The 13,588-nt window shown below is 34.8% G+C and overlaps 1 protein-coding gene across 2 annotated transcripts in view; it reads right to left on the reverse strand.

The window, feature by feature from the left end:
• LOC150097146 (tether containing UBX domain for GLUT4) overlaps positions 1 to 13,588 on the reverse strand; it is a 357,344-nt gene that overhangs the window by 268,293 nt on the left and 75,463 nt on the right. For both annotated transcript variants that reach the window (XM_090407282.1, XM_090407283.1), the window contains exon 3: positions 2,337 to 2,546. In XM_090407282.1, the coding sequence (XP_090263408.1) occupies positions 2,337 to 2,546 (210 nt within the window). The remainder of the gene's footprint in view (positions 1 to 2,336; positions 2,547 to 13,588) is intronic.

Below are 13,588 nucleotides of genomic sequence, written 5' to 3' on the forward strand. Positions count from 1 at the left end.
GTTATAACAACCAGCTGTATGAGAAGTATAAAGAACAGATGAGGAAGGTAACTAGCTTGATAAAGAAAGCAAAAAGTGCAGTATGAGCAACAGTTAGCTAATGGGGGCTAAAAAAAAATTCTAGGGAATTTTTTTGATATGAGGCCAGTAGAAGAAAGAATGATTATGGAAGGATGCCACTGATTGGTGAAAATGGAGGGATGAAAACTGCTGTGCAGGATTTAATTGAGATATTTAATGAGCAATTTATAAAGGTATTTCATTCTTGTGAATGTGATATCATGCAAGGTTGAATGCAGTGGAAAAGGAAGAGGAGAAGGAACTATTAGTAAGTGAGCAGGAGATATATGTGGAATTGAATGAACAGGAAAAAGGCACTAAATAAAAATTAAATATGCACTAAAACAATATTAAATAATATCTAAAATTACTTATGATGACTTAATTAAATAACTATATAGAGTTTTACTATTGATCAAATTATTGATCAAACAGCAAATACTGCAAATACAACTCACAGGATAACTGGAATGCTGAAACAAACCATGACATGTAAATATAAGGAAATCATTTTGCCTCTTTACAAGGCCATGTTAAGACCTCACTTGGACTAGTGTGCACAGGTCTGTTACCTTGTTTTGTGGGGTGATTATGATACAGTGGAGAGAGTGCAAATGACAGTGTTAAAAATTATGTCAAGGATCATGGAATACCGATTGAAGAGAGATTGAGAATCTGTGGAATTACTGCAGCTGCTAGCAAACATGAGAAAGAAGGTGACATGATTGAGACTTACAAACTTTTGAAAGAGTCGTACAAGATATCAGTATATGGTATTTTTCATAATGAATTAAAGAACATTTTCTTTCTTTCTTTCCCACAAAATGTTCAGTTGTGATTGACCAAATGTCGGAAAGAATTTTTTCCCCCTATGATTGTTTAAAGTGTCAGTCACAGAAATGCCTCAATAATCATTCAAGTTTACATTGCACAAGGGTAATGACATTACCCTTGTGTAATATAATTACCACCCCACTTGAATCAGAAACCAGTGCAATCACATTCAGCTTGTCATAATCATTTCTGTGCACACACTCATTTATCCCAGAGGTGGCCCAAACACATGCTTGATTGCATTCCCCTTATAGTCTGTAGTTTCCATGGTTTTGCAAACTCTCACTGAACAACACTCTCCAAACATCTAACTCCAAAACCATTCAAATATAGTTTATCAAGCATATATAAGTTCTTTCGTCCATCAAATTCACTCTATATCTATAAACTGCATGCCAATACTCCTACACTCTTCTTCTCAATTCTGTACTATCACACTGATTCAGCAGACTCATAATCCTTACTTCCTTACTCTTCATTTTTGCTTCTTTCAACAACACTTTCATATCCTCCCTCATTGTATATTACTCCACTTCCAAAGAACTTGTTTCCAAAAACAATCAATTATTTCACTTATCTCTTCTGCAAACTAACAGCTTCATTAATATCCTTGGTCTTAGAACCTGGAAACTATGTTTTCATCACTTTCTCATTAAGTATACCTTTTATCATCGAATCTCCATTCAACATCTTCTTGTTTCCAGTTTCTTGCACTTTCATACTTTCCCCAATTCACTTTTTCTTTCATTCTCCTGCCTGCTATACCACACAACAATCGCTTCTCCAGTCTTGCTAGCTACCGTTTTGTTCTGTGGTATAGTAGGCAGGAGAATGAAAGAAAAAGTGAATTGGGGAAAGTATGAAAGTGTGAGAAACTGGAAACAAGGATGCTACGTACGTGTGCTATTTCACTCCTTACTGTCAACCTCATCATCCACATTATCTTCAACCACCTCTTTCATGCTCTCATTCATATTTTGTGCACTAGCAGTCACTATTTCCACATTCTCCAGATCACTTTCACTATCTTTCCTTACATTGTGAATATTCATCACTTCATTTTCCCACTTTCCATGTGACTTGCATTTCTTGCATTCGCACATGTATTTACAACACACACACACACACACACACACACACACACACACACACACACACACACACACACACACACACACACACACACACACTCTTACTTTCATTCCAAAACCCATTCACACTCTGCAATGAATACACAGAACATATGCTACATCATACAAAATCCTTCATGCTAAACTCGATGAATTTATATGACTAATAGGACAGTCACAAGAATTGCAGTTAAAAATTACGGGAGATCAAGAAATGTTAATACAGATCGTTACAAAGAAAGAATAAAATTAATATTTGTAGAAACATTAAAAAGAAATATTAAGATTTTGCTTTAATACAAAAGTTTTTACCTTGTGCTTTGCCACTGATCAATTATATCCCACAGAGTACAAGAAGGTGAAAACTCGCATGTAAATTTTCTCCCAGATTCAGGATCAAGTCGAATTATAACATTACTTTCTTGTCTAGACTTGCTGGAGGGACAGAGTTCAAGTTGAGCATTATTAGGTAAATTAGCATACCTTACTGATAAGCTCAGATCTAATACTTTGTTGTAGTGTCTAAAAACAACAAAAATTTAAAGGAATTAAAAAAAGGGGGGAAAAAAAGACATCAGATGTATATATAGGCTTAAGTGCTAGTTAAAGCTCATGTGACATTATAATGGAAATAAAATTAAATACTCTGCCAATGATGAAAACCATCATTAAATTTCATTCCTCTGTGATCATTAAATTCCAATTTCTCTGAATTGGAACTTTCTTTCAAGAAAGTTCCAATTCAGCATTAGAACTTTCTTTCAAGGACTCCCCTAACCTGATTTTCAGGAAATGTACTCTTCATTTACACTGATAAATCAATCCATTTTTATCACTCACTAAGAAAAAAATCTAGTTTGGTGATATTTTCCTTGAGGGTATCATCACTTTCTGTATGGACGTTGAGTATAATAGTGTTGTATTTGTTTCTTTTCATCTACAATCAAGTTGTAATGCAATGAGGCTATGGAGAAAGTGGGTATCACAATGATGAGTGATTTTATGTTGAAGCACTGATCACGGATCTTTTCTAAGTTGTCTTCAATTCATTTTATTTTGTGAGAGAAGGTTTTGTGAATAGCAGCGAGGTACTGCTCCAAGCTTTCAATACATTTTTCTAAGTTCAGGAACTTTTTCTTTTACTGAAGGGAGGCACAGTGAGCATAAGAAAGGCTGGTTGAAGTTCACATGCTGATTCTTAGCCATTTTTTTTGTTTTCCCTTGATTTGTAATAATAATAATAATCTTGATATTCTTCTAGACTTGGTGACAATTTAGAATAAGTCAACCTAAACATGTCCTTGCTTTTAAAAGTGATTTCCTAAATAAATTTTACCTAGTGAAAGTACAGTAGTAGTTCTTAAAATATTCAATATCAGTGAGAAACCTGTAAGTACCCTTTAAGTGTCCACTAGTGCTATTTTTACTCATATCATATCGACCAGGTGCAAGCCTCTGCTGATGCCTTCCTCAAAAATCAATGATGGTGGCAACAGATCTATGTAATGACAGTGTTCCAGGCATGTCTAACACAGTGCAGCTGGCCAGCACTAATAAATCCAATGATACTGTCAAATGTCACAACTGTAAATTAGATGTTACAGACACCAATAAAGACCTGCCATGTGGTTTTTGTTGCCAATGATCACATGCCCACTGCATAAAAATAGAAGAATCGGCATGTGAACTTCAACTGAAAATGTACTCTTCATTTACACTGATAAATCAATCCATTTTTATCACTCACTAAGAAAAAAACTTTACCGACACATTATAGCCATCAAGCCATTTGTGTTTCATAAAAGCCATTTGTGTTTTCTTTTCATTTTGCAGGGTATGAAAAATGTCAGCCTACACTACTGTGCAATGGGTATTCATCATCAAAGAGTACATTTGATCATCAGAAAGCCCCGTAAAGGTTAGAAAAGCATTTCAGGTAAAGTTTGGTGTCAAAGTTGGACAAGACAGGCACACAATATCAAATTTCATCAAGAAATTTCTCAAGACTGGGTCAGTGTTAGACGATCACTCTAAACGTGGCAGACCTTCAACAGCAAGGACTGAAAGAAACACTACAAAAGTTCAGGAACCATTTGAAAGAAGCCCCAAAAAGTCTACCAGGAGAGCATCTCGGGTGTTAGGGATCAAATACAGCAGTCTTCAGCGAATTCTCAAGGAAGATCTTCATTTGTTTCCCTATAAAATCCAGACCCAACAACCACTCACAGAGGTGAACACAGCAGCAAAATTGGACTTTGCTAATGCAATGATCAGAAGAATTGAAAACCAAGAAATTGACCCTGGTCTCATCTGAAAATCAGATGGTTGTGCCTCATCTGATTTGGCTTGAACCCATCAAGCCAAATGCTTTTGGCTTGATGGGTTCATGAACAGGCAGAACTGGTGAATATGGGGATCAGAAAATCTGCATATTTCAGTTACTTCAGGTCTTCACCCAAAACACATGACTGTGGGCATGCCTTGTCAAAAGTCGGCATTTTTGGACCTGTTTTTACTAAGGGGACCATATCTGCACTGAGGTATCGAAACTTGCTTGAAACCAATTTCATTCCTTTCCTTCAGGGCTTCTATGGTTCTGGCCTCACGGGTCACTTTTTCATGCAAGACAGTGCTTGTCCCATCGTACAAAATCCATTTTCTTTTCCAGCTTCTGAATGAACATTTCCATGGGAATGCAATTGCTTTGGATTACCCAAAGTAGTACGGAAGCGGAATTGACTGGCCACCTTATTCGCCAGACCTCAATTCTTTGGATTTTTTTTAATGAGGACATCTTAAAGACAAAGTGAATCAGAACAATTCAAAGAAGATTGGAGTAAATACGTTAAATCATTAGAGCAGGATATCACTGGACCACAAGGAACAGGTTTCAAAATTTTCAGGCAACTACAAACAGCAGAAAATGACCAATTGAGAAATAATCTAATTTCCAAAGAGGATTGGATGGAACACTATAAAATATTGCAAAATGAAAAGCAAGAAATAGAAAACAATAACAAAACTCACAAAAGTGAAGATATCAATATACAGGAAAGTACAGAAAAGATAGTAATGGAAGAATTAGAAAAAGAATTTAAAAAATCAAGAAACAGAAAAAGCCAGGGGCTGGAAGGAATATGTGTTGAGCTCTTTAAATATTCAGACAATAGTTTAAAAGAAAACCTACTTTATTATTATTATTATTATTATTATTGCATAACACCTCCAGGGAGTCCAAAGACTCATCGAGAGAGGGCACCTATACCACAACTCTCCGTCTCCACCAACTACTTTCATCATCTATACCAACGTCATCTACTGCCACCCACCACTAGTATTTTCACAATATAAACATCCATGCCCACGGTGGGATATGGAAGTTTCTCTTCTGCTCATGTAGTTAGATCTAATCTCTTCTTTGACAGTCATCTACAAACTATACATAATGAGTTATGTATGCTAGAGATTCCAATCACATGTTTGACTGTACTGCCATCCTGGGAATTGAGCCTCTGAATTGGCTGCTGCCATTCCTCCACTTTCTTCTAACCATAGAAGAACTTAAGTAGCCACCGGCCAGCACCCATACACTTTCTCAGCTTTGAACACACCAAACTTCTCATCAGCTTCCTTCATTCCATCTGTCACTATTCTTCGGAACAATCTTCCCCATACTGTTTTTCCCATTGAGTACAACCTCCCACTCTTTAAGAAACAAATCAACAGGCTTTATTTTCACCCTTAAATGGCACTGTAGTGTTATAGGCCTTGTAACCTTTCATGTATGGGGTCAACATTTTAAAAAAAATCCTTGGATTTTTGAAAAGGGGTATTCCTTAAGAAAATAGGCAAAATAGCCATAAATATTAAAATCCCTGGATTTTTTTAATAACTTTCTTTAGTAAATCTTTAGCGTTTATTGCATTTATTTTTATTTTCTAGTAAGCAATACCTTCCTGTTATTCTACAACACTTTTGCATTCCTTACCATGATTATTCACAAACTTAACACTACTAACTAGTTTCAACATGAATTACAGATTAAACTACAAAATTCAAGTTTATTTGCCAAACCTCATTTTCGGTGTTCAACACATTTATGAACATATTTGACAAATGAGTTTATCAAAACCGCACAGTAAAAAAATAAAGAAATTAAGAAACTTTGTCAGACTAGTGTAGGATATAATTAAAATAATTAATTCCATGTATTTCCTTTTCACATGTCTATGATCTTTTCCATACCACATAATAAATGCTTTTCCATCTTCTGCAGCTTGTGGAAAACTCAACTGGGCACATTAATTTTTAATTTTATGCTTCTACTTCGCCATTATATACTTTTACCACTGTGAATTTTACCATCCCCAATTTACCATGAATGATAGGAGAATCACACATTCCCCTATCATTCATGGTATCACATTCATGATACCATGAATTAAACTCATTTGGTAAATAACTGAGTTTAAACAGCATGTCAGTAACAGAATGTCATTAAGTTAACCTATAATGATAAATTATTGTAGACTCAACTTACACATGAGTGAAGTATTTGGGCTTAGATGTTGGTTTACACTCATAATACAATTTAATGGAATAACTGCAGCACAAACAGAAAAAATTAAACAGCAGGTTTAATTGTTTCAATATTTCGTTTCTATCACAGAGACATCTTCAGGAATACAATGTTAAAATTGTAATAACACACAAAAACACAAAGAAACAATAAGCAGAAGAAATGATGTTAGATTATATGAAGACTGATGTTAGATTATATATAAGAGTCCTATGAGGGGGGTCCCCCCCTCTATGGGTACTAATTACTAGCCTTAGATGTTGGGCAGGAGACCTAAGAATTCGAGTTTCTCAAATCTTTGGAAATTTAATACAAACATATTCATTAAGATTAATATGTTTTTTAAATGAACTCATTTTAAAAAGTTTTTCAAGTTTGTATTTACTGTGATGGAGAAAGATAGTTTTCTTCCATCCATTCTGTCAAGTTATCTCAGGCATGGTTTGCTAGACCTCACTAACCATAGTTGTGGAAATAGATGTGTTTTTTGTATTCATCCAGGCAAATGCTAGCACATCTTCCAGCATAATATGATAAGTTACAAAAACAAGGAGCCTTGTAAACACCTGGAATAGAGAGGGAAGAAAGCAGATTCTTAGGAGAGAAGAGAAATTGAAAGTTTTTCCACTTAGTTATACTATAAATTAAAGATGCCAAGAAATTATATTCTTGGTTTGATACTTTATCCAAGTGTAAGCAAACAAAGTTTGCACCTCAAATCTTCAGGTGCAAACTTTGTTTGCACAGGGCAACTCGTATAATAGAGGCTAATGACTTCACATCACTTGCAATAGTATCCCATAATACAAAGCACATATACTTTCAGATATGTATAATGCTATGTTGGAGGCTTAATGGATTGTATACAGCACACTCAGAAAGGATTAAAATAAAATTTAATACTTCCTATATTTCGTCTCAGTCACTGAGACATCTTCAGGGATTACAAAAAAACTAATGTAATATATACACAAATGCCACACGATACTAAGCCAACCACGTGGGTGACTCGAAAGTCCTATCTAGGGGGTGTGCCCTCTATGGGTGGTTGTAGGTGGCCTGGAATGTAAGGTGGGATCTCTGATGATTAATGTTTCCCAAATCTTCAGAAGTTTAATACAACCGTATTTATTTAGATTTGGTTGATTTCTGAGAGCTGCTGCAGATTCAAAAAATTGTCTCTCTTTTTTGAATTTATTGTAGTGGAGCATGGTGTTTTTTTTCCGAGATCTTGTGGGTTGTATCCAAGACATGGTCAGCCAAGCCTGACTGAACATAGTCGTGGTAATACGACTATGTTCAGATGTATGACGTGTCTGTCCAAAGTACACCAGCTTACAGGAACAGGGTACTTTATAAACTCCAGGCACTGAGAGAGGAGGGAGCTGATCTTTGTTAGAACAGATAAGGGTAGCAAGTTTGCAGTGGGGGTTAAATGCTGTGTGAAGGTTGTACGTTTTTAAAATCTTGGCTATTTTTTCTGATGTGCCACTGATGTAGGGTATGGTGATGGCATTTCTAAACTCTTTCTGAAGAGATGGCCGGGGAATGGGGGAGGAACTGATTATTTTTTAATACTATGATTACTAGGCCTGAAAATGTCTCAGTGACAAACGAAATATAGGAAGTATTAAATTCTATTCTAATCCTTTCTGAGTGCTGCATACAATCCATCAAGCCTCCAACATGATGTCCTCACAGCACTTAAGCCTCAACACACAGAGTATAATGATATGCATTATGGGAAGGGTCACTACCCAGACCAGTTTTGACTTTATTGAGGTGAAAAAGTAAAGGGGTGATCATCATAGGCCTAGATTATTTAGCATAGGGGTGAAAGAGAGCCTGATAGTATTAGGAGAAAGAAAAGACGGATATATGTGTGAGAGAAAGAGAGAAAAGACATCAACTTCTTTTATATCATCATATAGCCAAAGACTATCAGTTTTCCTTTTTCACCAATCTCATATAGATGAATGACCAAAAGGCCAATTGAAACTAAAGCGCAAAGATGACTGATAACCAGCTGGTTAGTCTTATCTGAATTAACCGATTTAAGTTGGCCTTTTCTGCTCGGGATTGCTCTCCAGTCATCTCTGCAATTGACTATAAGACCACACTGAATTAAGATAATGGAACTATTTAAAAAAAAACCTCTCATAGCAAAAATAGACAAAATTTTACCTCCCCTTGGTGAATACAGCAGAATGTGAGTGGTCTACACCACCTAGTCAAAAATACAATGTTAAAAAAAGTACAAATATCATCTGAGTGAATAAAAAAATTTCCACGATACAATATTATAAAGCATTTGGAAGTCATTGGTGCGGGTGGTTTCACCCCCCCCCCTCACTAGCACTGGTTTCTTTTTTTAAAAATAAATATTAATATTGCTGGTAATGCAGTTAATATCTGCATTATGGGATTACTTTTGGCAGTATCATGGCTGCCATTTTATAGTAGGCTCAAATAGAGCATTTGCTGGTGGTGTACAATTTTTTCCTATATCACAGGATTATTTAATTCTCAGTCTTATGACTGAAAGGATTTTTTTTTCTCTCTCTCTTACAATCAACACAGAGGTTTTAGTCTTTCTTCCTACTTGAGATAATGGTACCAACTCTAGGAATTGAAATTCCAGGATGTGACGAAGCGAGACATGTGACTAAGGTTTCAAAAGAGACAGTTGGTGCTAACAAGATTTATTCTTTCACCCCATATGGCAGAGGCAAATATTTAATTGTAGTTAACGATGTGGAAACAGGGGACAAACTATTACAGGGTTTTACTTTCGAACGCAGCATAGTTATTCCTGTAATGGTTGGGAGCCAGGTTAAAACAGTAAGAATCAAAAGATTTCCAATGGAATACAGAGAATAGTAATGAAATTCTTATACAGACATTCTCAAAATTAGTAACATACGAAAAGGTTTATCAGGTGAAAATCCAAACTGGTTTTCTGGTCCTGGGAATCTTCTTGTATGGCATTCTTTATAGGATGTGGTAACCTCAGATGCTGTAATGGGTCTGTCAAGCCCATCTTGGATATGAAGAGGAAAGCTATTAATGCTCCAAGAGGTATAATTTCCAACAGTACTATTGTCTTCAAACAGATTTTTGTAGTGTTTTTGAAAGGAGTTAAGGATGTCTTGAGTGGTGGACATGTCTTCAGCATCAACACAGATCTGAGCGATAATCCTTTCTTTGTAGAATTTAGTGAATTGTCTATTGAAGAATGCAGCTGAAGGGCTATCTGCTAAGTGCTGCTGTATTCTTATTTTAAAATTTCTTTCTTCTACTTGTTTCTGTCTTTCCAATTTTATCTCTATGTCAATGTTTCTAATGATGTTGCTACATTCTATACCATTCGTTGGTTTGTTACGAACCAGCTTCTCTCTTTATACAAGTCTTTCAACTTTTTTTTCTTTTGAAGAAAGCTTGTTCCTTTCCCCATTCCATCATATTCTGTTTTACTGTTTGTTTGAATTTTAACCACATATCCCAATTCCAGGTAACATTATTCCAAGTTGAACAGAGGGTCTGGAATTTAGTTGAAAAGATCAATGGAAAATTTGATGGAAGTCTCCATGGTCCAGAACTGATCTCTACATTTTCCATGCAGTGGAACTTAAGTAAAACTGGATTATGATCTGACATGTTGATGTCAAGATGTTTTATCTGAATTATCCTATTTATAAGTGAAGAAGAGATAAATTCGATCAAGATGGGTACCAATCCCTTGATTCATGTACATGTAAACCTGGAGATTAGGATTGCTAATCCTACAAATGTCTACTAGTTGAACACTGTTGAGACATGTTTTTAACTGTGCATATCCCACTTTTCCACTCCTGAGGTGTCCTCCTATTTTATCAAATGTGGGGTTTTCAATACAATTCCAGTTTCCAGCTGATATGATGTAGTTGGCACCGTATAAATGTGGCTCGTACATTTAATGAAGCAATGCAGAAAGGAGATGCTATGATTAGTGAAGTGTCAGTGGTAAGTCTTTAACTTCTATATTTTGGATGAACCTGATGAGGTTTTCAATCTGTGAAGGTGCAACTGTGTAGACTGCTTCTTGTAAACTGTTTTCCAGTTTTTTTTTACAGTTGCTTTCCATTATTTCAATTTCATGCTGATCTTGATTTAGAAGCTAATTATTTTCTTTTCATGTAGATGATAATCATATCGAGAAAACTCTGAATCAGTAAACTTTATTATTTTTTCTTTAATTGTATCTCGTTTTTTCTTTATTAGCATCAGATGGTTCTTCATAGTCCATAAACTCTTCTGAGCCTGAAGAGTTTTCATTTGATGATCTGCAACTGTCTCCATCTTTACATTTTTTTATTACACTTATTTTTCTTTTAGATGTAGTTCATTTTTTTTTGTTTATCCTTAATTTTTTTATTAATTCATCTTTCCTTTTTGATGATATTGTCTGAATATTAAGTTCTTTCAGTTGTCTGTCAAAACAACTGAAAGAACTACAAGGAGAAACTGGAGAAGGTTTCTTCTCCAGTTTCTCCTTGTAGAATGGTTTCATGATTTTGCATTTCATCTTGTATCTGTTTAGTTGTTATACTAGGTTCATTATTGGTAATTTCAACTGACGTCGTACCATCCATATTTGGCTGGGAGAGTGGCTGCTGAGATTCTGGAACTTTGGGGCTAATTTCTAGCTGATTTAGTCGTGCATTTTTTGTGATTTTACCAAGTGTAGTTTGTTTAAAAGAGCTGTCTTTACTAGGCTGAAATGGAAGATCCAGGAACTCTTCTTCATGCCTCTCTGATATATTTGGTGTTGTAATTGGTTCTACCAGTGCTCCCACTCTTTCAGCAAAAGTTCTAAAAGGATAGGTGTTAATGCAGTGTTCAGAACATTCGCATTTCTGGCAGGATTTGAGATACTAATTAGCGATATGTCCGATATCCATGCAGTTGAAACATTTAGTCTGGGACAATTATCACCCAAGTGATCATATGAACCACAACACAGGCACTGCCTTTGTACTCCAAGATAGTTTACCATTGTTAAATTGTGAATGAAGCTATGTTATGTAATTTATTATTTTTCATTCACATTTAACATTGCTTATTAAATATTAATCACGGTTTATATAAAATTGTTTATTATTCCTTAATTAAGAATTACTAATTAAATATTTATTCAAAACTTGACCTATTATTAGTTTATAAAATAATAATATGTTTAGAAATATGTATAACTAAATATATGTGGTGTAACGTAAAGTGTTAATTTATATTTAACTGTATACGTAATCAAAAAGTTAAAGAAGTAGCTTAAATATTCTGTTGTTTTTATTTGTGAAATATTTAATGTTATGTAATCACTCATGAATAATATTAGACCATACATTACATTAGCGAAATGTTTACGTGCAGTCTGTTGTCATGGAGACGCACGCGTAAACAACCACGAGTGGAGTAGAGCGTGGCGTTCGAACGTAAGGTGTGAGTGAAGATCAGATAGATAGATATATAGAGAAGAGTGAAGGTCATAGATATAGAGAGGGAGATAGAGAAGAATTATTATTAAGGAGGAGAGAGTTTTGCGGAACCAAGATTATATAATCCTCAGGGCAGAGATTTATGAGTATAGTGTTCGGAAGTGAACCTATAAGTAGTGAAACATAAAGTTTAATGTTATAAGCGAAAACTGCTGTTGTTATGAAGAAAGGTTGATGCCGTAATCAGATAAAAGGAAACTGGACAGTCAATGCGAAAATTCTGATTAGTTCTAGTTAATCTGGATTACGATTAAATTCTATGTTGCCCTAGGAAGAGATTATATTGATTACTTGGAGAAAAGTGAACAGGAAAAGATATTAGTACCTAATTACTATTGTTTGGAATAGTGAAGTGCGACTTACAGTAATACAGTTTAAACTATGGAGAATATTTGCTATGTGTGTTCCGCTAATGTTAATTAAGTTAATTCATAAGTGCTCTCTCAATAATTTGATGTATTGAAGAATTTGTCTGGTAAGAGTAGTTGTATAAGTTTCTCTATTCTAGCATTAACTGTAATATATCTCCGATGCTCAAGGTCCGGGAATATATTTGCTTGGAATATAGCTTACGTAGTTTATTGCCTGCTGTGAATATAAACATTGAGCTGAAAGATTTGTGAAGACTGAATAAAATGTGAAATTGTTATATTAACTTGAGATAAGAAGATTTGTGTTTTTGAGACTGTGAATAGTATATGAAAGTTAGAACATTGAATTAGCATCAGTGACCTAAGAAGATGTGTTAAGTTAATTGTATAGTTCCATTTTAAAATAGAGTTCTTGTATTTGTTAACCATATCATATATTAAATGTTTTATTTTGTTGATCTAAATATTGTGTTTGCCTGAATTCCTTTTTATTGCACCGTTCATAAATGTTCGAATCTAGCGGGAACCCCAAGTGAATATGATAGTAAATGATTTGGCCTAATGAGATGACTGCTAAACTAATTTAGAATTGATCCTACTATTTATATAGACTAATCTAAGAATAGGGTGGCGCAGTATAAATATAAATTTCCCTACTTTTGGATCGGTGATCACTTCGCAATTGGTTATTTTAATTATAAAAGTGACTTGAAACTAGATGGTGAGTTAGAACACGACAGGAAGAAAGTCGTCACGACAAATGGTGCAGTCGACAGGATGTGATTTAATAGGTAGGAATTAAATTTAACAACTATAAGATAAGAAATTGAATTTAAGTTTAGTGATAATAATCGTAGAATTACTCCCTGAAATTTTAGAAAGTGAAATAATTAAATCACAGTGAACTGGTTATAATTTGGACTCAGGCAAAGATAAAAGTTAATTTTAAAGTAAAAAGATTGAATTAATTGAGATAGTAATTTATTAATCACTATGGCTGTCACGTCAAGCTCTGAAATGAATGACAGTGAATTTTTTCGTACGGTAAACCCGCAACAGGTTTTTCCCCAATATTCAGGT

The sequence above is a fragment of the Typopeltis vanoorti genome, chromosome 17, assembly GCF_054136105.1.
Source record: "Typopeltis vanoorti isolate ZY-2024b chromosome 17, IOZ_Tvanoo_1.0, whole genome shotgun sequence".
In the NCBI taxonomy this organism is placed as follows: domain Eukaryota; kingdom Metazoa; phylum Arthropoda; class Arachnida; order Uropygi; family Thelyphonidae; genus Typopeltis; species Typopeltis vanoorti.